This window comes from Serinus canaria, chromosome 4 (genome assembly GCF_022539315.1).
Source record: "Serinus canaria isolate serCan28SL12 chromosome 4, serCan2020, whole genome shotgun sequence".
In the NCBI taxonomy this organism is placed as follows: Eukaryota; Metazoa; Chordata; class Aves; order Passeriformes; family Fringillidae; genus Serinus; species Serinus canaria.
This window is the reverse complement of record NC_066317.1, coordinates 42252315-42276318: the sequence shown is the minus strand read 5'-3', so window position 1 is coordinate 42276318 and position 24004 is coordinate 42252315. Positions and strand designations below refer to the sequence as shown.

Below are 24004 nucleotides of genomic sequence, written 5' to 3'. Positions count from 1 at the left end.
TGTGTTCCAGACCTATTTTCCTCCACTTCAAGAATGCTTCTTGCCTAGTTTCAATGAGCAAAGGAACTAAATGCTTAAAATAAAAATTATATATATTAAAAAAAATTAGTGTCAGAGAACATAAGGTTCCTGGAACACTCATCTGACTCCAGAAGCCAAAAATACAAGTGGATTAAAAATAGAAAGATCAAATATAGCAGGTTTGGATATTGCATTTCTTCTGACAAACCCACTCAACAACAGTATATTTTAAATGGATTGGGAAAAGCAGAGGCCTAGAAAGAGAATTCTTGTCTCTGAACAAAAAGGTGCATGTCTAGACAGCTGGAACTGTGCCTGCACATCAATTTTTGCAAAAAGCAATTAAAGCTGGCCACTTTGGAAACAGATTTCAGGCTCTGAAGTTTACACGTAATGGTCCTACACATAAGAAATTACTTTTTTCATAATCTCTACAATTCACAATTTAAATCACTCCTTAATGGAAACTAAATCTAATTTTGCCAAGAAAATGAATGATGCACAGATGTCTCCCCAGCTGCAATCAACTCTCAACCGACACAGTGATCAGACCAAGCGTTCTCTCACAGAATAAAGCATAATCTGTTTCATGCTGACCAGCGGCTTTTGAGAAATGCTTTTGTTACTGAAAAAAAAGTCAGGAGTAGAATTCTTTGAAGTCAAATACTGGTCTAGTAGAAGGTGTCCCTCTCCATCGCAGGGGGGTTGGAACTAGATTATCTTTAAGGTTCCTTTCAACCCAAACCATTCCATGATTCTATGACAGGAAGCAAAGAAAAGCACAGCACAGCATATGGGATGCTCAGCAGTTACTTCAAAAGCAAATCCCCATCGGCACTAGAACTTTTACTGTAGGCACACATTCAGAAGGCTCTAAAAACTTCCTTTGATCCTCGATTAAAAACCTACTTCAAAACAAAAACCCATTAAAGTCCTTCGAAGAGTCATTCTGCTCAAGTTAACCAGATAGCTGTATCCATATGCTTTAGGCAAAGCTACTACTTTAAAGCAAATGCATCAAACTTCAGGGGCTCTTCATTCCATGTCTATGCAAACCCTGGAGGCCACAGTAAGAATTCATCCTGCTTTCACTATCATGATCTTAAAGTAAAAGACAACTGAAGTTAAAACAAGTCACTATCATCTAATGCATAAGGGTATATAAAAGCACAAATGGGATTAGGATGCCTCAGAAGTAAATTGCAATCACCCCTCCTCCAGCTCAGGACAGCAGGGATTAAATGACTGGAAACCCATGAACACAATTCCTCTCGGAATGTGAAATCAGTCAGGGAGCAGTGAGTTATTCCTCTACGTCAGCATGTAGAAAAGAACTATCATGCCTAACAAAACAGAGCTGAACTGACTAAATAATCACGTTCCAGGAAAAATTTTGCAACAAAACCACCAGTCTGTTGTTATGTAAGAAAACATTTCTTAGGCCTTTATTTACAAAAGCTTTAAAAACAAATACCCTCTGTTATGCAAATTGCTTGTTTAAAAAGGACCGCCCAGTTACATCATCATAATTCAATGAGAAAAAGGAGTTTGATTTTTTGCTCTTAAGTACAAGATAAAACAGAGTAATTGGTGAACATTTGGAGATTTTTCTGCCATTGATTTCAGTGTCAAACACACGTACGCGCGCACACGCACAGACACACAATGTCACGCATTCCATCATTCCAGGCCAGTATTTAGCTATTCAATACCAAAAATCCTTCCTGCACAACTGCTCTGTATACATGCTACGCAGAGTTAAGAACATACTTTAGGGTCCTTGAAAACAATATATCTAAAATATATTGTAAGATATACTCAAAAATAAACTAGCATTACACTCCTCAGGTAACTTTATTAGCTGGAAGTTATTTATATTTTGTTGTCTTACAACAAATATCTGTAACATCTGTCTTTGTAACAACTACAAAAAGGCATGATTTAATTGTCCTTCTAATTCAATAATTCAATTAAATAGTACTTTCAGATCTTTGGGGTTCATCTTCAACTAAACTGACTTACAAAAATCATGAAATCAAGTACATAATAAATATGACTTCATAAAAAATATCTGAGGTGTACATTACTAGGATAAAAGCCACGAGGTCAGTCAAGGGAAATGTGCCATTACAAGACTCCTACTTTTCCATTATCCTTCAACTCTCAGCTTAATGGCAAAAAGGCTAAAGTCATAGCTGTTCTTCTCCTGAAGGGTGTAAAGCTGTTTTTTCAAGCCTCTTTCCCCCATCACAGAGCAGTTTTAAAGCAGCAGGCCAACCAGCAGTTGACATGTGCAGGATGTGTTGGAAGATGACCAAACACTAGTAAAGTAAGAGCAATTACTATGATTTCAGTAGTTTGTTTTGCTTGAACAAACAGAGATTATGCAGCAAATAAGTCCCGTTGTGTGGGTTGAAATACCAAGAAAATACAGCTTGAAGCTGCTGAACTTGGCAAGATGATTGTTTTCTAGCTGAGGGCAAAAGAAAAAACCAAAACAAACTTCAAAAAAACCAGAGGATCTGAGTCAGAGTCGTTCTCTAAAGTGCAAATCTGATGGTCCACAATCTTGAATAGCTAAAACGCCTGCATACTGGAAAGAACAGACATGAAGGGGGAAGTTAGTTATAATCAGAGCCAATTAATTTAGAGAAGGGAGGGGAAAGACAAAAAACTGGAAGAACAATGTAGGCAAGTTTACCAGAATATTCATTATGATTCAACTTTCCCCTTCTCTCTGCCACACTGATCCTATACGTGCTTCTTTACAAATGGGCTTGTTAAGAGGCCAAAATGTAACCCAGAAAATTTTACGTATCAATATTAAGATCAAAATCTGTGATAGGAACAGTCAAGTTTAGTACATAGAAAGGCAGAAAAGAAAGTGTGCTGAGAAAGGGGGGAAAAAAGCCTTAATTGTCCAAGGGGTTCAACCAGAGATAAAACCTATATACAAGCATGTGGAGGTCAAAAAGATGGCCTTTCATTTCATGTCATGACTGTTTGTTGGCTTCTTCTTCATAAGCGTTTCCTGTGCCATTCTGTACATAAGATGACCCCGAACCAAGACCATATAAGTGGCCACAATATTTGGCATCGTCAATGTGATCTTCAAAGAACATCTAAAAAGTGAAGAGACATAAATTACTGCAAAAGAAAAGGTTCCATTTCAATAGAACTGCAGAAATGTTTTAAAATTCCTTTCTTTTTAAATAAGATTATCAAATCCCAAGGTGTAAAAGATGATATAATTAGTATAATAAGACACTTACTCTCAACACATTATCACAATGTGCTATATCACACAATTATTTAAATCTGTCAAGAAATACAATCAGTCTTCCGGTGCACCTCTCCCAATTAAATGGCCAAATGCAATGTTTTCACAATTTTGTATTATTAGTCATCACTCACATATCTGCAAGAGCAACAAAGATATTTCTCCTCTGATTTCTGTGGTGCTTCTTACAACAGGCATATGCTTAGCAACCATCAAGAGTGCCTGTTCCTTTACCTCACCTCAGTGTGGAGCTTTCACCATACTCTGTCTTGGAATAGAGATGTCCTGATTTGTATTATATAGGTTTGGGGGTGGGGAAGATGAGCACAAAACCAGAGTTCAGAGAAATGCAGAAAGATGCATTTTCAGCTCCTCACAGAGGGGGACTTCATTTAATAAGGAACAGCAAAATTTTGTACCAAGACTGCATTTCCATATTACAAGCCTAAATTACAAATGGAACTTTTCAGTGGAACGCAAAATAAAGCCCATGATATTCTGGTACTCTGCCTTTCAGATGGGTTTTCAAGCAGAAAATCCCAAATTATCTTGCAAAAATAAGAAGACACACATACAGGAACATTTTTCACCCTAAAATCTTGATAGCAATACTGGCCACCCCAGTGGTTCCCATGCTGAGTCATCATCAATACCAGAAATCTAAGACAGGCAGAAATATGCAGGGACAGAATGAATGCAATACACAATCTAAACATGGAGATCTGTATATACCACATGGGTCAAAACTTCTCCCTTCAAGCTTTGCTTTTAGCAGCACAGTCAGGATGGAAAATTCTGTACTGTAGGAATCAGAGACTATTAAAAGTTTTGCAGCCCGCAGCAGTTCTTAATTAAATAAACAGGTAAGAAAAGCCCAAAGTAACAACTCTACTCTTGTAGTATCATTATTTAAGTATTCCTGATGGAAAGAAAAGGATCAGTAACTTTTCTGGCTGGCATTCCAAGACCCAGCAAGCAAGTTGCATCTCCTTCACAGCAATTAGTAACAAAATTCGATGACTCAAAAAGCACTAAAAAGTGAAGTCTTTTTACTCAGAAATACATTTTTTTACTGAACTCTGCTGAAAAGCTTTAAAAATCTGCATTAAATGTATTTCTTTCTGCTTACTACTGTGTTCTTATTCAGAAATGCTGTATTTGCAGAGTATTTAAGTACTGGGGAAAAAATTAATTATCAGTCCATGTCTGTTGGCTTAATTAAGCAAGTGCGTTACACTAAAAAACCCTCAGAGATTTCTACTTCTGGTAAAAGCTTTTAATAAATAAATTCAACCAGCTAGTTTGCCATCTAACACAAACTGCATCTCATTAAAGAAACTATCACGGACCTTTACTCTAGAAAACTAACTTGAAAGGCTTTATCTTAAGCATGATTATTATATGCTTCCCTTCTTTGCTTTGGATCTTCAAATTCCAGAGTGAAGTTCTACAATGCAGGGCAGACAGCAGGTAGCTGCACTGGCCTTGGATCATACCAGAAACATAATCCTTTTTATTGCATCTGCAGCCCATGACCTGCCTGACAACTGCAACAGTTCCAGCAGAATCAGAACAGAGTGCTAGGATGAGCAAACCAGCCTAAACCATCATTATTATTCAGCTGCTGTGTCACTAATATTTGTCATTTTCTCCTATATGCAGAAGGCTGGATTCCAGAAGGTAGACTTCAGCATATAGTACTTAACATGATTAAATTATGAGGTTTGATATTGCCATCTGTTTTGACATGGTAAATGACACTGAATTGCTGGAAGAGTGCCATGTTCTGATGCACTGGCATTTGTTCAGTGCAACTGCTTTCCAGAAGAGGCCCGTTTGACATTTCATTGTTCTGCTAATGTAAAATATCCTACTGTTTTCCTGTTGTATGCAGACAAGTAGCAAGGAAATGTGAAGCCTGTAAGACCTGACTGTCCTTGCTGTAAACCCTGAATTAACTGACCTTTAGAACCTTAGTTAAACTGAGCTCAATGGCAAGGAAAAAGAAATGCATGGACATTCTTCAAAGCAGCCCGGAAGTCAATATTTCATATACCTCTAGCCTGAAAGTTTAGCTAGAAGTGGTTCATCAACACTCTTTCCCCATCTATCAGCCTGCCACAAGCAGCAGTACACACCAGCTATTACACTGGATACTACACTGGATATTACACTGAGCAAAAGCTCTAAAAAAAAAAATTTGATTTGAGTACGGTCACCCAAAAAGGAGTCTGGCTTCAGCAGTTCATAAATCACTGCAGCAGTTACCTAAAAAAAGGCACCCTGCAAAACAGCTGAGGAAAAACACCCCAAAACAAAACTTCACAAAAATTCCAGAAGTCAGGCTGGAATTGGGAAGAAATATTCACTCACAGCAGCAAAGCAAGGAGTCAGTAAGGCTGATTCATACTTGGGGAAAAATACAGGTGGTCTCATTTTTGTCAAGAAAGGATTGACCCCTGAAGCTCTTCAGAGACCTCCTTAAAATACCACAGACTTATCAGAATCAGTAATTCCATGTGACTATCACAACACATTACTATCATGGAAATAAAAACAGTATGTCCACCTACTTCTCTCATTTTGAAAAAGGCCATTCCTGTGAGCAAAGAATCGGATCCTGCCTGATGCTGTGGTCCTATTCTTTCCAGCTCTAATTGCTCAGCCACTTCTTGTAACCCACCCTGGAAAACAAAACATTTATGTTAAATGCTGAAAAGTTAAATTAGAACATGGAACAGCTATATTTGGGAAAATCTGTTACACAGGCCATACAACCTCAGGCATATTTCAGTATCTGCACAGTAGCTGAAACAGTCATTATACTAGATAAATGCAGACCAGAAGAATCAAAATTTCCATATCACCAGTATTAATATTCTCTGTCAGTATTGACTAAATGAAGTAGTATCTGCAACCAACAAAAAAAGTACTCCTTATGTTCCAGCTTCTACAGTAACCAGATGTCATTACTTAACAATTCCTTTAAGATGACTGTTGATAGAATGCTTTAAAAGGACAGACTACAAGGCTGTAGAGAACACACCAAAGCTGCAAATTTATCTTCTCTAAAAGGTAAAACTTCTCCACTTTTGAAGGAAATTTTCTTTTCAATAAGCTTATGTGAAAAATTATCCCCTTAACTGCAAAGTGACTAAATAAACATAATTTTAGTGTCCTCTCCAAAACAGTAATATGTGTGAGAGCAAAGCTGTCAAATTTTGGTTTAGTTTTACATAGATAACACTGACCAGCTGAATGACAGACATGTAATACTGTAACTGCAACCTTTTAATGCTGTGAGCACATGATTGTACAAATACTTTTTTTTAATTCAGTAAGCTATAAAGCTACTGGCAAGACTTAGGCACATACGCATTCTTGAAGATCTAGAAAGATTAAAAAGAAAAATAAAAGGCAAAAATATTGCACAGAGACAATGCTTTTAAATAAAGAATGCCTAGAGGTCACCTTCCAGTGAACTCTTAACCTATTTTACGTACAGGAATTGAGGCAATAAGAGGCAAAAGCATAACAGTCAAAATTAAAATTCATGAAGCTACAAAGGAGTCCAAACTAAAAACCAGATCAAACATTATGAAAATTCTTGTGAATCTTATGGCAACATGTTTGGGTCCTGGTTTTTGTTTAAAAAGATGAAAGCTTCAATAATAACATTCCCAAATAACACCTACAAACTAACAAGAAAACCTAGTAATGCTATTGCTAGTTTTAGTCTGTCTTGAGCAGAAGAAAAACACCTAATGATACCTCATCACTGCCTCAACCGTGCTACCCTGACCCAAAAGTGAGCCCTTCCTCCATGCCCAGAAAATTATGTGAGGTGTCACAGAATAACCTCCATGTTAACAACCTCCGAAACTCATCCTAGCTACTGCAAAATTTCACTCTGTCCTAGCTGGAACCAGGACATTATCCATTTCTTATTCTATACTATCTATGTCATGTCCAAATCTTGTAACATCCAACAATATAGATATATTCACACACACAAGTACAGCTTCCCTCTGAGATGTCTGTTAATTTAGTTCATTACTGTGGGTTTTATTTATCCTAGATGCCTTCCAGGGAAGGAGGGCTGGTGTGCTGTCAGCTTGCTGCAAGCTGCATCAGGAGCTCATGAGTGGTATATGTGGACCACTCCAAACTCGCTGGCCACAGTAGTTATGGCATCCAGAGACAGTGGCATTCAGCAACCAGTATTATACAATTCAACATTACAAACCATTCTTACCCAAAATCAAATCCCCTTGAAGTACACAACACCATATTTCCCCACCCCTCTGTGGGGAATGCGTACCCAGGCCCTTGAGTAAAAACAATCTCACAGATGGATTTGCTGTTGCTTGAGGCAGGACTAACCAAACTGTCTTCCCTAACATGTTGCTCATATGCACAACAGGGATTTATTCCCTTCTATGGTATGTGGAGGTTTTGATTGGGCAAGGCCAGCTCAGTTGGTGGAAACTTGGGTGTTAAGTAAGCAGATTGCCTCTGCTTAATGTAGAACCTACTGTTAGAAAGTTCCACCACCAATTCCTTTCAATGTTTTTAACACTCCATTGTACCATCTAACTTTCACAGAGACTGGTGCAAGGAATATGATGCACCCACTTCATACCGTGCTCTCTGGCCCAGGTGTCATGAGGCTATTTTTGAAATCAGCACAGTCCAGTTACTCTACATGACATCAGTGGCATGATGCATGGAAGGGATTTTCCTTCAAACACCCAGACCAGCACTGGTAGTTGGGGTGCCAAAATGAGCTGTGCTTGCAAGACAGTCACTTCTGAAGCAGCTCAAACCCCTCCATAAATACCAGCATCTCATCTTCAACTGGGGCATAGCAGGCCTCAGATCCTTTGCACCCCCAACTCCAGAACCCAGAGGTCAGCCTCAAGTCTTCTCCAGGTACCCTCTGACAGAGGCTCCAGGAAGGCCATTCTCCCCAGCAGCCATGAAGAGCACATACTTCACACCTTGCCACCAGACTGGCCCAAGGGCTACTGGATGAACAATCTCCCATTTCATTTGCTCAAAAGCTTGTTGTTGTTCAGGACCCCACTTTAAATCATTCTTTTCCTGGGTCACTTGATAAAGAGCATTCATAATTTGATTGTAATCTGAGATACGCATTCTCCAAAAACCCACAGCACCTAGGAAAGCCTGAGTTCCTTTCTTGCTGGTTGGTGGGGATCTAGCTGCTTTGTTGTTGACCACATCAACTGGAATCTAACAACATCCATCTTGCCATTTTCCTCCTAAAATCTGAATATCCTGGTTAGATCCCTTGACCTGACTTTGCTTTATGGCAAAACCAGCCTTCAGGACGATCTGGATTATTCTCTGCCCTTTCTCAAAAACCTCCTCTGCCATGTTCCCCCTTACAATGATGTCATCTATGTACTGCAAATCTTCTGGAGCCTCGTCCTTTTCCACTGCAGTCTGGATCAGTCCATAGCAAATGATGGGGGCTTTGCTGCCACTCCTGGGGCAGTCGGTCCCAGATGTAATGATGTTCCTCCAGGTAAAGCCAAACTGTGGCCTGCACTCTGCTGCCAAAGGAATGGGAAAAAAATGCATTACCAGTATCAGTGGTGGTACCACTTTGCTGCCTTGGACTCCAGCCCATACTGAAGTTCTAGCATATCAGGTACAGAGACACATAGTGGTGGTGTGACTTCATTCAAGCCATGAGTGTGACTTCATTCAAGCCATGACAGTCCACTGTCAGTAGGCCATATAGGATTTTTAAAGGGTGAGCATGTCTTGCAGACCACTCCCTGGCTCTTTAGTTCATAAATCATCTCATGGATGGAGGCCATGGAGTACCCAGTCAGCGTAGTTTTGTTGACAATGCATTGCTGTGAGATTGGTACCTCCTGTTCTTTGACCCTCAGCAGTCCCAAAGCAGAAGGGTCCTCTGAGAAACGAGGCAAATTATTCAGCTAATTTCCTCTCTCTCCACTGTAGCTATCCCAAAAGCCCAACGATGCCCTTCTGGGTCCTGCAGTAAACTATGTCAAGGATACACAGAGTCTCTGTATATTTCAATAGCAAAGACTCTGGTCCATACTGGTGGGGCATGGGAAATCTCTCCAGTTTTCTCTAGTCTTTTGAATCTGTCTGCAGTCTTGGACAGTCTTTCCACACCAAGAAGCAGATTGGTAAGCAGAAAAAGAGATAATCTTCCTATTAATGGAGTCTGTCACCTGAAGGGCTGTTTTTCCTTATCCTTTCATTGGCATCAATGCCAAGGAGTTGGTGAATGACAATGGTGTGCCCCATAGAAACTTCTGCCACATGGATTGTGTACAACGGACCTTGTCTGGATCTACAGGAGACTTCCTGTTATTTTAATCCTTATATATCACCTCCAGCATAACTAATTCTCTCAGGTATCTTTTTCCATGGCGTTGCATCTGCTTGGGTACACCACGAGATCATCCATGGAGAATACCCTTCTCTCACACTTGACAGGAGTTGCCTCCAGAGACTGAGAGTTTGTCCTCTTCCCAAATCCCCACCAGGATGCCAGTTGCTTGGCTTCACTACCATCTAGTTTCATATTGTGGGTCATATTTCAGCATCAGAGCAGCCAGCTCTCTGAGGCTTTCAAGACTGGTGGCTGGAATCTTTTCACATAGCTCACCCAGGGATATGAATTGAGTGATTATCTCTGGTCCTGCCTCTTCCTCCTTTTGTGAGAGCTCTACTTCCTCTTCATCCCTGACTATGCAAATGGATCAGGTCCTGGATTTCTTTTTCTGTAGGTGTGACAGTTATGGGCATGAATTATTCTTCCAGTGCAGCTGCAGTTTGAGTGGTCACAGCACCTGTTGATCTGCTTTCTTCCTCTTTCCTTAAGGGTTCTGTCCAGCACTGGATTGTGTCCAGAGTAGCTAGGGCCCACGACACTTCAGTAAGTCCATTCTTTATGGAGCTGCCACAGCATTCTTCTTGCAAATATTCTGTCACTTTATCAAGGTCCCGTAGTGGTACTCTCAAAACATTGAAGGATAGAATTTTCCCCAAAAATGGTCCATTTCATCCCACATTCCATACTACTCATGACTATCGTCCCTCAGAAAGATCTCTTGATTACCCTTCCTAGAAATCTCCATCCTGATTCTAGACACAGTGTTGACTGTACTGACTCAAAACATGGTGTAGACCATGTAGACTGGGACAAAGCTGACACTGGAGCAAGAACATGTTTTCCTTAAAAGGAAAAGGAAATTAAAAATTCTCAAAAGCTATTCTAACAGGCCTGAAGGAGAAAAAGGTAGTACAAAGCTGGGGAAAGGTATCCTCCCCTGTTCTCCCCACAGACTAGGTATGATTAGGAATGGACTCCCAAAGGTAGCACCCAAGGTAAGGGTAGGAAAGTAGCACTGAATACACTGAATATCCCAATGATCCTCATTGCCCTTGATGTTGTCATGTCATCAACATGACTCTGATTCATACAATCAACATATATCAACAAAGCAATCCTGATCTGAAAAAGAGCACCCTCATGGGCACATAGTACATCTCTAGGAACATATACAGGCTTAGGCAACTCACTCACACAAACAGACCAAGCAACATTGTGACAATCGACTCTGAATCTAATAGACAAATGCATCGATGAAATTTGTTTCCAATCCACTCTGATCAGATCTCAATCCTTCATGCCCCACACTGGGTGCCAAGTAAGGCTGTCATGGTTTAGGAATGGTATTCCCCAAGTTAGTGTTTCCACTAAAAACACTTCAAACTACACTTACTCACTCACTCCTATCCCTGCCCTTTCCTGTGGCAAACTGGAGAGGAGAACTGGAGGCACAAAATGTGAAGATCACAGGTTGAGAAATGAGCCATTTACTGGAAAACAGCAGTGAGATAAGAAATCAAACAGAAATAGCAACAATATTAATGACAGAGTGTGCAAGAAGAGAAACATTGCTCACCAATAGAAACACCCGATTGCTCCCTCCACCACACTACCCTGACCTGGAAGCAAGCCCTTCCCCCATGCCCAGAAAATGATGTGAGGCGTCACAGAATAACCTCCATGTCCTAGCCATGCTCCATCCTGAGGGCAAAAATCCACCCTGTCCTAAATGGAACCAGAACAGAAAATTATTAGATTACTAAGATTCTCTTTCAGGTAAGAATTTTGCACTCCAGACAGGTAGGCTTCACTCTTGGAGAAGGACAAATTGTTCCAAAATTTTCAGAGTATCAACCTTCCAAGAAAAAGGCCACAGAGTAATTTACATAATCACACCACCATGGTCAACAGCAAATCTACGTCAAACTCTCATTTCAGGACACAGTCACAGATCTTACCATTCTGTACAAAACCCTGAATTAAAAGCAAGTTTCCAACAAGGTCTAGCAATTTAAATTACTTAGGATTGCCACTGCTATCAAAAGGTAATTGTCTACATAAAAAGCCTTTTAGACTGTAAGCAAGAGTTTAACCTCTAATACATTAATATCTAAAGTCAACTCAATCTGCATGCCAGTAAAGTCATAATAACAGACTGCAAATTCACAGAGTACTTAAATCCACAAAAAAAAAGGCATCAGATTTCCAGTTCTGAAGCCTACTTCTCTTTCCAATGCCAAGAATCTTTTTTGAGTGTGTGGGGGCAGAGAGTGGAGGACCTACAGCAGATCAGTGACTATCATACAAAAAAATAACTTAGACAAGTCAATAAAAGACAACTGCACAGCTGTTCAATTCACTGCAGTTTAATAATGATCAAAGGTGACACACATTAGGAGGCAGCACATGCATTTTTGGAGTTACAACACTAAATGTTTAGTAATTTGTTTCAGGCAGCTTCTCTCAGTACAGTTCAAGTCCACCATCATCTCATCACTGGTAAATTTGGAGGGGTAAGACAGTCCATTTCCCTTCCCCTGCTGTCACTATCAGTCTGCAGATTAGGTGAGTGGATCAAAATTTACTGCAGGAAAGCTGACCTACATATTCAGCTCTGAAAAAAAAAAAAATCACCCTTGTTCTTATGGTCTGCCAAAATAAGACCTGTGAAGGTTTTTCTTGTCTTCCAAAAAAATCCTAGTGTCTCAAAACAATGCAGGTTACACACAACTATGCCTTAATTATGCTAGAAACTACAATACTCTCTTTCCCAAACCCACTGGAAATGTCACCTCTGAATGGTGACATGGAACATCAATTTGTCACCTTTTCCATGTCACTAAATTTGGAATATACATTCTGTTCTTGCAAAGTGTGTCACCAGATAGGCACCAGATGCTCTACTTTGCTTCACTGGGAGTGTGAAAGTGAGGACTTTTTAGGGCGGGTTCCCCCCCACCCCTAATTTAAGACTCCTGAAATTTAGGAGCATTTAATTTTTACTCCTGGCTTCTTTGGAGAAGAAGTGTTTCTAAGATGTTCCCTACTACACAGCCATTTCCCCAGATGATTATACCAGTAACAACTGTATATGAACACAGGTAAGTATACTCTTCTTACTAACTGGAAAGATGATCTACATTTTCAACATTAATTTGATTACCAAAGGATTCACACAATTTACTTTCCACAAAACAAGGCTACTGCTCCAAGTGACACACTCTGCTACTTTATCTCAGAAAGAAACAGAAGACTATAAGCAGCACACAGATCAGTAGTTCAGCATGATGAACTGGCAAGCCATTCCTTAGTTAGGATTTGATGTGTTCTCTTCTTACTGAAGGTTTTCATTAAGAAATCCTAGAGAATTAAATTACTTTCCATAAAAGCAACAAATCATCAATTGCCTCAGATGAGTGATGCAGCTCACTCCAGCAGCAGTCCAGACTCTAAACAGCTCTTTGGCAAGTAAAGCCGTTAACAGCGCCTTTAGTATCTTTCTTTCACTTGCTGTCTTCCCCTTCCCACACTTAGCTCCAGTTCCCACTCATTCTCCAGTCCAATAAGGTATCCAGATTTTATGCCTGATAGAGTAAAAGCCAATTAGCCCCGCTGGCCTGACATGAGAGAGTGGTTTCTAGTTCATTTTTTTTTCCCTAGAAGTCACATGTTGTCCCTGAACATATGTTGTTGTTTATCTTTGCTTATTGAGCCATCTGAAACATTCTTCACTTCATTTCTCTTCCCAAGACACTTCCATATCATCTTCTTGAAATTACCTCAGCATGACTGCAGTTATTTAGTGGACTGCACAATGAGGAAATAAGAATATATGAGACCCATCAATTCTTATGGCTAAGGAAATGAAGAATTAATTCCAAAAATGGGTTTATCATCTACCAACAAAGTATTGTACATACAGCTTCAACATGATATTTTAACTGGTAAGCAGTTACAAAAATGGATTTGTGCTCTTGCTGGCTTCTAACAATATCTTTAATGTTATATATATAAAGCTTGAGACAACAATGCTTAATATGCACCATAAAAGCAAAAGCAGACAATAAAAATAGAGAAAGTCTTTTTAAGCATAACGTAGTCTGTCTCCAAGTATAAAATTTGTTCCAAACCATTAGCAGATTACTTACCTTCAGATTTTTGCAACTCTTCATAAGATATTTGACATCATAGATGACAGGGAAAAACAATCGCAGTATCTCAAAGAAGTCCAGCTCTTCCTCAGGTAAATTGGAGTTTGTCAGGATCTTGATTAGATAGCCAAAGTCATATCCACTGCAAATTAATAACAAAAACAATATAAATAAGTGACTTAGAAGCACCCTTCTCCCTTCAAGATTTCACTACACTTTGACAGGAAAAACAACAACTTTCAAGACTTCACTGCAAATTGACAGGATATTCTGCTTAAATTCAATGCAATTAAGACCAACTTCTATGAAAAAAACTAAACTTCAATATAAACGGCCCCATTGCAGATTCCAGAGAAAACATTTTAATTTAGTCTGAAAGAGGCCAAGTGAAGATGCAAAAAGATCTGCCTTATAGGTAGGGCTGCTGGGTCTTCATCTGATAACAAGGATTTCCACCAGAAAGACTCCTAAGCTGGTTTCTTTCACATAGACTGGAGTTTCTCACTACAAATTGAGACAGACAGGCACTTCTACAGTTCTTGAAATCCAAAAGATTAATGAGTTTCCAGAGCCAATGCATGTTTATGCCTGGAGGCAAGTCTAACCCTCAGCAACAAAGAAGAGGAATTGTCTTTCAACTTTTCCAATTAAATCAGCACACAGACAACTACAAAGTTTAATAGCTTGTAGACTATTACTCTTTCTGGAGGCAATGACAGAGTAAGCTGGAAAAATTTTTGTGTGTACATGTAAGTCTGCAGGAGGCAGAAAGGTAACTAAGCAGTGCTTATTTGTTAGAAGAAATGGTGGTATTAAGGCGTGCACATGGTAGAGAAAATAGTTTGGGAAGGCTTTCACCTCCATAGCACAGCTGAATAAAGAGGACATAGGAACAAGGCACAGCAGTAACAGGGAAACCATGCACTTTTACAAACAGTTATGAGAGGAAACAAGAGGGTTAAGTACTGGAAAGACAGATATCGGGTATTAAAGCTGGCCTGAACTCCATAACAAAAAGCAGTGATGACAAGTTATGCTTTTTCTTAGGAGGGCAGCGATTACAAACCAGATTATTCATGATCTGACCATGAAACTCACCTGTTCTGATCCCTTATACTTGCAGGACTGCTAATTCACGAAACTAAACGGAGGAGCAATGCTTTCTCTTCCATGTTATTAAGTTTGCATTGAACCAGATCAGTTCCTAGATCTTACTGACATACAATTTAAAATATGCCTGTACTAACAAAGAAAATGAAAACACACAACAGGGCTGCCTCTACTGAAGGCTTTATCAGTTTTGCTATTTAAGAAACCTTAGCATAGAGCTGAGGGATGATTCAAGTGAGCAGGTGGCCACCACAGACTCCAAATTTCCAGTTTAAGACTTTGTGTTCATTCTTGATTACACAAGGGTCAGATTCAAAACCAAGAATTTTTCAATTTGGTAAATACTGGCCAGGATCCTTAACTGTAAGATAAGCAATAGAGAAGACAAATCAGTTAAGAGCACTATACCACTGATCCTGCAGATATTTAGGATCCACAAAAAGTCGTGACTTCTATAGGCTCAAAGCTTCAGCTTGCACAATCAATGTAAGTAAGTTTACTTTTTGAACCACTTTTATATAATAAGATTATCTCTGACATCTTTACACTATGAGTCTCTAGACAGAGGGTAGAAAAATCTTCAACACACTGGGGGTAAATGGATTGTTTGCTACAAGTCCATTAATACAAGATATGCAATACCTATAGACTACTGCAGCTCTCCCATGGGAGTTTCCAGTGGTCTTAGCAGAAATTTTATGTTGAACAAATCCTGCACTGCATCTGGTACTTTGAAGCTGTGCTGGCCACCCTCCAGTCTCCACAGCAACAGCCACTGGCCAGGGAGCAAAGGAGCCAAAGATAAAGAAGAACTTCAGTTGACTCTTACAAAGCAAAAGCTGTAGTAAACTTGGCAAAACAGTAGCTTGAAAATCTAATTTTATTAGATCATTGGAAGAGGGAGGGAAGTGGTGGGAAGCCCACAACAGCATAAAGCCCTCTATAGAAGAAGAAAAGAAAAAGCCACATTAACAAAAAAGGCTGTTCAAAAAGATGCAAAAAACACTGTTCAGGATTATGGAGACTTACTCCTTCAGAGTCTACAGTTTATTAACTCAATAAATTCCTGACATTGAATTGTAACAGTCATATTAAAGTGAAAAAAACCATATTTGTGCTATTCCTCTTCAAAAAAAAATTTGACCTGTCTTCAGAAAAAGTGTATTAATAAAATAATAGAAAACAGATGTCCTCAAACACTTCTAATTTCTTTAAAGAAGGAAGCACTTAAAGAAAAGTCAACATTCCTTTACTATTCATTTTCAGAGGGAGCAGGCTATTAAAAGTAGCAATTTTGATTGAGAATTACATATTTTTTTTTTACTTGGAGATTGTAGCAGATCCAAGCCTACAGACCTAAAAACTGTCACTCCAATTTAAGACTAAGATAGATCCAAAAAAAAATTTTGAGTGGCCACTACTGAATGGTAAGAGAAGGCTAAGAAAGTCCACAGTGAGCAATTATGTAATTAACTACTCATAAAAGAAGTTTTCTTCTAATCTTCTAACAGTGATTAGTGGTTGGTTTATACCCTGAAGCACACAGACTTCCTTGCCTGAAAAACCTTGCACCATTTCTAATATAATCATCTGGAACTGCTTAGCACAGCAAGCCACAATCTGTGGAGCTATACAACACGAACACTCACTCTTACAGACATTTGTTTTGTTTTTTCATGAACATAGACAGCTCTAGGCAAAAAGACAAGAGTAGAGATGAAACATGTCTCTATTTCTTTCCTTTACTATCAAGATAGAATTCAGATAGCCAATTTACAATGAATTCTACTCAAGCACCAAGCCTCTGAAATAAATCAAAATGTGCAAGAGCTGAGAAAGCTTTAGTTCATTTTATGACACAAACGAACCAACAGATTAAATTTTACTAAAATCAGTTAGACACAAATGATTATTGAAACACATTGGCTTAGAACTTGGCAGTATCCCAAGAACATCTGGTTTTTGTTTTCCAAAAAGCGTGTTTTCACGGACCCGCCAAAGGCAGACAAAGGAGGCTGCACCCAAGTGGACACTCAAAACTTCAGCAGAGCACACACAAAATCAGCATTTGAGCTATTCCTTCCTAACTTGCTTGACTGTTAAGCAAGCACTCACAGCTCGTTTGCCTGTGAAAAAAAAATCACAAATTCAGGGCTTCCCCCTTCTCTCTCATTAACTCAAATACATTTTAACATGCACACACACAGGATTTGATGGAAGTTGTCTATAAAGCTGCAATACACAAGAATTGGTGACAGTGCAAATATTTCTTCACTCATATCTGACAGAACTGCATATCCAGAGATTTGCCAATGTGTCAGGATGCCAAGGCAGCTACATCAAATGTGGAGATGAAAAGCACACAAAGAGAACTATTTGAGAAGCGAAGGGCTTGCAAATGAACTGCATAAAAGTTCAAGGAAATCAAAGACTAGAAAATGAAAACCAAACCATATCTTCATACTCTGAGAAAGGAGTAATTCCCTTCTCCCATTTACTATGGGACTCAAATTTTAAGAGTTAGTAGTACTTCAAGCATTTTAAGGAAAGGGAAGCAATAGCAGAGTCATCAACTACCAAGCACAGCTTTATCAGCTGCCAAAGAACTACTACATGAAGAGCCTGAATGGAATAAATTTTCAACTGAGCATCTTGCTGTCCAAGTTTCCACTGACAGAACATAATCACAATCAAAGATGTATTTAGAAACAGCTGTTTGCTATTCTTTGTAGCACATTTTATATGACCTATGCTCATTTATAGCTTTGCATAGTCTTGGTTTCCTCAGAACTTAACCCACTTACTCCAAGGTTTTGTGCTCAAGATGTTATCAACAAGGTCTAAAAAAGCACAAAAGCTTTGAACTCTAACCATCAGTGTCTGACAAACATTTGCTGAACAACTGTCTTAAGAGGATTTCCAAAGACACCTTCAGTGAAATCCACAACAGAAACTCATTTTAGCACAGATGAAACTGGACTTCTATTAATAAAGCCCTTTCAAAAACCCTTCATAAGCTGCACCAGTAAAAAATGACATTATTGCACATGGCTTGCACTACGCTCTGACCAGCCCATTAGTCAGGAATTACACACACTAAATATAATTATGCTCTAGAAAGAATCCCTGGAGTAGAAATTGCTCAGGTATACCTTATACTGGGCACTTAGTCACCAGGCAATATTGGAAAAACACCAGTCTGAGGCTGAAGCTGCTTCTACATGGCATCCTCTGCTGAGGCACCAGTTACGCGCATAACCTGCCTCCCCTAACCATCCAAGCCATATCACTGTAGTCAAGCGTAAATCACAAATATATACATAAGAGCCCATAATACTGTGCTTAGGAAATTGAAAAAAACTTAACACTATTTTGGCTTTTATAGTTATTTTGACACAATTTAAGTTATTCTTGTTACAGTATTCTTCCCCAAGGTGCTACTCTAGAGCAAGACAGCAAGAGCAAGATTATTTTAGAGTCCTATTGTGAGTTGAAACAGCTGTTAAGTTAAAGATGGAAGTGACAACTGTGCCCAGAAGATTCTTCTTTGTTTAACTGTCTTTTCTTTTAAACCTTTCTGCTTTGGAAACTCAGCCTAGCACTTCTTTGTACAAAATAAATAAAAAACAAATAAAAAACAAAACTTCTGCAAAAATGTTATATGCACCCTTCTACTACTGTTACACATTCCTTGTCAAAACAACTCTTATTTTCGAGTTTATTGCATAAACACTTCTCTAATTCCATGTGACTTTGTCTTTTCCAACTATTAATACTTATAGACAAAGAACTTTTTATTCTAATTTCATCATTTACAACATGAGAGATACACATGTTTTAGCTGAAACTAGTTTAAAAACACTGTTGCTTGCAAAAATTCTGGCACGTAGTTAGCTAAACAACTACTGTGTATGTTTTTAAAGCGCTAAATCTTATTAACACTCAAAAATCTTTTGTATTATGACAGACTCAGAGATTTAGCATTCACATTTCTCTTTCTACTTAAGAGATTGACTCCTTTAATGCAATAAGCAGTAAAATATATGCATAAGGCTGATGAAGATCTCCTTCCAAACTGAGTAATTCCATCTGCTCAGATTAGCAGGAGATTTACAACAAATTTAAGAGTGTTTTATAGACCTCTTTACTGATCACTCTCTTCTATGAAACAGACAATATTTCCACAAGGATTGCTCAGGAATAGTTTGCTTTTAGTAATGTTTCTGTTATTACTTGTACGTGTACAGCTCCACCTGCTGGTTTAGCCGTTTAGTGGTTTTCAGCCTCACAATTTTCTGGTTACTGCAACTACACCAAAGCTAAAAGCACCAGTACAACCCCTGTCTCCTCTATTCTTCCAATTCAAAATGGTGTTAAGAGGTATTACAGCAGAAATATTTCCTCACTTTTACCGACAAAGATATGGGCTACACACACAGCATTTAAACTCAGGGGATGTGAAATCCAAGTTCTAGAATTCAAACACCCATCAGATGTTGGAATCTCCCTCAAACACTTAACATGCAGAATTTACCTATGAAAGGAAAGCCACTTGACTCCTTCACACAATACAACTCCTGATGTCATGAGCAGTTCTGCAAAGTACTGTGTCTCAATTCCTTCTTCTTCATGCTTTTTAAACTGGATACCAGATGTTGTCAACAGTTCAATAGAGTCCTGAGCATACATATCTTCTCTAAAGAGAGAGAGGAAAAGTAAATTTCCAAAATCTACAAGCCTGAATGAGGTAACATTTCTTTTTTGCTATTCATTTCACAGACTAGGAACAATTTAACTTTCTTCTAGGTTAATTACAAAACCAACCATTTTTCAAAGTTTTTTTTTAACCTTCATTTTCACTTTTTTAAACCATTATTATTTTACCATTCCAGGAACCTCCATTCTTACCATCTTCACCAAAAAAATTAGTTCCTGCTCCTCTTCCAGTTACCTATAACCACCCTTTTGCAAACCTATAGATGAAAAGTGCATCTATAGAACTTATTTGGTAAATTATCTCTATAAATCACTTGAATTGTGACAAATTCAATGTAATAGTTGAAGCAGTAGCACATTACATTGCAGAAATTTGAGAAATATAATCCAGATCCCAGTACTGTATTAGTTCTGTAGAAAATATTTCTCAGAAGGTTTCTGTGATCTAAGCTTATGTAAGTGTTTAGACATGTTCGTAAGAACTTTTTCAGTACAACTAGAAATGGAGTACTTACTCCATTTAGCAAAACCTTAGAATTCAGGGATCCTAAAGTTTAGACTTTTTCTGTCTAAACTCTTTCTTTCTAAACAATCTGTTTCAACTTTAAAAGCTATTTTAGACCTAAAATTTAAGAGGATGAAATAAAAATTCCTCTACCTTTTTTTGACCCCCTTTTACCTCTGTATTTAATCCCTTTAACACCTTTTTTTTTGGCGATGTCTTAAGAATTTCATGCTGAAATTCATGTTTTGGAGATTTTCTCCCTTAAGTTTTATCTGTATCATCATTCCAAAACATGGAATGGTTAAATGAAGAAAAAAAAATGTAAGCATGTAAGTACTTAGATAATGAAATTCATTTTACTGTCCACAACACACTACTCCACGTCTCTTCAGTGTACAGTTTCAAATTTTAATAAAAAACAATTTAAAAAACACATGAAAACCTAGACAAGACAACCAATATATCAAACTTGACTATTAGATTCAGTCATAGACCTGTATTCCTTATTCCTAAGAGTAAGTCATCATTGTTTAGTACATAGACACACATCCTCAAGATGTGAAGATGTGGTACAACTTTCTTCCTCACTCCCACACAGCTGCTCTTTAGCTCTCCAGCTCAGGCATCAGCTTCTCAACACCTATCTCCATATCACATTAAAAAACCCATCCAAAACAAAAGCACCATTTAACAAGAAGGGTGTTGCATTCTAGCTGCTGCTCTGTACTAATCAGGTGCATGGTATGATTAGAGAAATATTTATGCTCTTTAAAAGCACACTACAACAAGACCTGACTGGAACCACACACACAAAAAAATTACCTTCTGGGAACAACAAACAGCTGTTTTGCTTTAGGAGAACACTTGGCACAGTGCCACTTCCCAAAAGGATGTTTAAAAACAGACAAAAATAAGTTGTCCAGCCATGTAAAAAAAAAATATATGAATTTCTCATGCAGTACTTACCAAGTTTGTATTTTTCTATAACCCCCACCATCAACTAGTAACAAGGTAATTTGGTGATTACCTGTATCTTGCCTTACTAAGCTGTCTTATCTCTGCAGCATCTGGCACAAGTAGATGGAAAGCTACTTTTGGTTTCAGTTGTTTGATATTAAGTAGACCTTTGAAGCTCAGAAAATAAATGAAGTGTAGCACAGGCCCTTCTTTATGGATCACAGTTTGGAAGTTATTAATTCCTTTTTCTTCCATAATTAGTAGAATTTGTATATTCTTCTATTTAAAAAAATGGGTAACTTTCATCCAGCATGCATATGGCCAGATAAGTTCAGAGATACCAAAACATTAAATCTGTGTTTACTTTTCCTTCAGGAGACAATTCACACAAGACTTAATAGAGCATGTCATTGCTCAGATCAAACTGATATGTGACAATCCACACCACTGCTTGTTTAAAAGAGCACAGAGATCAAGAGAGGCAGCAGTGGTTTTCCTCCTAAGAATCCCAACTACTTTGAAAACAAGTCTTTTCATCTGCAGAAAAAATAAAGGTCTCTTCTCTACACCTTATTTTTAGGCTGTGAATTTAACTCATGTATATAAAGTTGTTGAGTTCTCAACTTGTAACACGACAGCCAAAAACCACAAGGCTTAAATGTGTGAGAAGGGTTTGTAGTGATATTCAAATCCAGTAGATAATCAACATATGAAAATTTATCAGACCAATTATGTTTACTTCAGAAAAAACAAAACCAAAATACTAGTAACTTTGTTGCCCACCAGCTAAAGATATAATTGGAGCACCAGATAAACTTTTGATCCTCTGAAAAAGTGAGGTTTATGCTTAAAAATTTTTATCACTGATAAAAACCACATTTTGAAATAAAGTTCATGGTATTATTCCAATATAGTAAGAGTCAGCTTGCTTTTTAACTAACACTTTAGACAAAATAATTCAGAAATATAAAATTTGACATACTTTTTTAGTCACTTCACTTTTTTTTTCCAAGTGTTGGTATTTTCCATTTAAAGTATGTAAAGAAACAATATGTGATTTCTGTAACAACTAGTAAGAGTTAAACTAAGTTAAGGCAGAAGCACTCTAAAATGCTAAACACGAAAACACAGAACTAACTCTTGCACTAAGTATAAAATGCCTTCCATTATTTTTTTTTAAACCGCTTAGCATTTTTGACCAAATTACCAACAGTAAGACAGACTGCACAGGAATGAGGGAAGAAAGCATGTTTGGCTGATGAAAGTTTTCCTTACATAAGTATGTACAGCATTCTAGTATTACAATTGGATAGATAATGAAGTTGGTACAGTATTTATGCATTTTCAGTAAGTCAGAAACATATGTTTAGCAGCACAGGAATTGAATACTTACGTTAAGTTAAATTTAAAATTAAATTGCCAAGTTGAAGTTCCTGGAGGGTATTCTCCTTGCTCATTCATAAACGTCAGTCCTAGCTGAATTATTTTTAGCAAGTCGACATTGCAGCGTAAGAGTTGGTACTGATAGTCTGCGTTGCTTCTGAATTCTCCAATAGGCCTTGCAACTACTCCTGGAAATTCTGTGTCCTGCAAGAGCAGAATTAAAACTTGAACACATGACAACCACGTAGATCTAACCATATCACAGCTGAAGAGTACTGTGTGTAAAATTAACTTTAAAAAAGATAAAAGATTAGGATCCAGATGTTCATGCAGCTCTAATTCAACACTAAGATTTCCTTATGCTTTCAATTTAAAAAGATGGGCAAGTTTACTGACCTCAGCTGAAGTCACAATTTTTGCAATAATTTGCTAGACAGACATCAAGCACCCACTTACCATAGCTACATAGTTATACTTCCGTATAACTTGACGAATTTTCTTCATCTCTTCATCCAAGTTACAAGCCCAAACTTCACAGATTCTTTGGCTATGATCTACGGTAGCTGCTGGCATAGTGGGGGGCTTTAGAGACCATACATCAAAAGTTACACTTGACCGAGGATTGGTTTCATAAAGAGGACTTCAACTGTTTATTTTTTAGCCTAAGAGAGAAAGAAAGCAAAGCAAGAAAGTGTAAGCTTTTACTCTTAGTTCATCTGGAAAAAAAAAAAAAAAATGATTAAGCACCACATCCACGCTTTATCCTCGTAGATTTCACAAAAGCAGGACAACATAGCCACCAAAACCACAAGAATTTCGGCTTAGCGAGCTCAGATTACCATCAGAAACTAAACCCCTGCAGTTTCGTTAGCGACTGTTTCCTGCGCAAGGGCGGCAAGGCGCACTAGTGACACAGATACCGGAGACACCCGGCTCCCCAGGCGCTCCTGCCCCGCGGCTCGGAAGGGCACGTTCCTGCGGATCCCTGCGCTGCGTGCAGCACGGAACGAAGCGGCAAAACAGAGCCACGCCAAACGCGGGGACGCCGCGGGCGGCCTCCCGAGGCGGGAGCAGCTCCTCCAGCTCCCAAGGGCCGCGCTAAACCAGCGAGCGGCGCGCGGAGACCGACACACGGCCGGCCGGGTTCCCGCGCGCGTGAAAGGCCCCGGGAGCGCCCAGAGGAGCGGCAGAGCCCGGGGGTCCCGCCGGGCTCCGTTCCGGTGCCGGTGCCCCCGCCCGGTGCCCGCGGCGCCGCCCCCGCTCACCCCTCGCGCTCCGGCCGGGCCGCGGCGGGTCTGGGAGGCCCCGCGCGGCCCCCGCGAGCCGCAGGAAGCGCTGCTGCCCCCGGCGCCGCCGCCGCGCGCACAAAGCCATTACATCATCGCCGCGCGCCGCGGCCTTTCCCTCCTCCCCTGTGGCCAATCGCCGGCCGCGCCGCCGCTCCCCCCGCCCCGCCCCGCCCCTGCCGCCGCTCGGGTCGC

At 39.2% G+C, this 24004-nt stretch overlaps 1 protein-coding gene across 1 annotated transcript; it reads right to left on the bottom strand.

Annotated features, from left to right (window-relative positions):
• Window positions 1-1434: 1434 nt before the first annotated feature.
• CNOT7 (CCR4-NOT transcription complex subunit 7) lies at window positions 1435-23928 on the bottom strand. The gene is made up of 7 exons (XM_030239233.2): window positions 23789-23928; window positions 22980-23185; window positions 22534-22727; window positions 19497-19658; window positions 13850-13994; window positions 5875-5985; window positions 1435-3143 (listed from the first exon to the last, which is right to left on the bottom strand). Exons 2-7 carry the CDS (start codon window positions 23094-23096, stop codon window positions 3015-3017), a joined length of 858 nt encoding a protein of 285 aa, XP_030095093.1. The 5' UTR covers window positions 23097-23185; window positions 23789-23928; the 3' UTR covers window positions 1435-3014.
• Window positions 23929-24004: the final 76 nt, after the last annotated feature.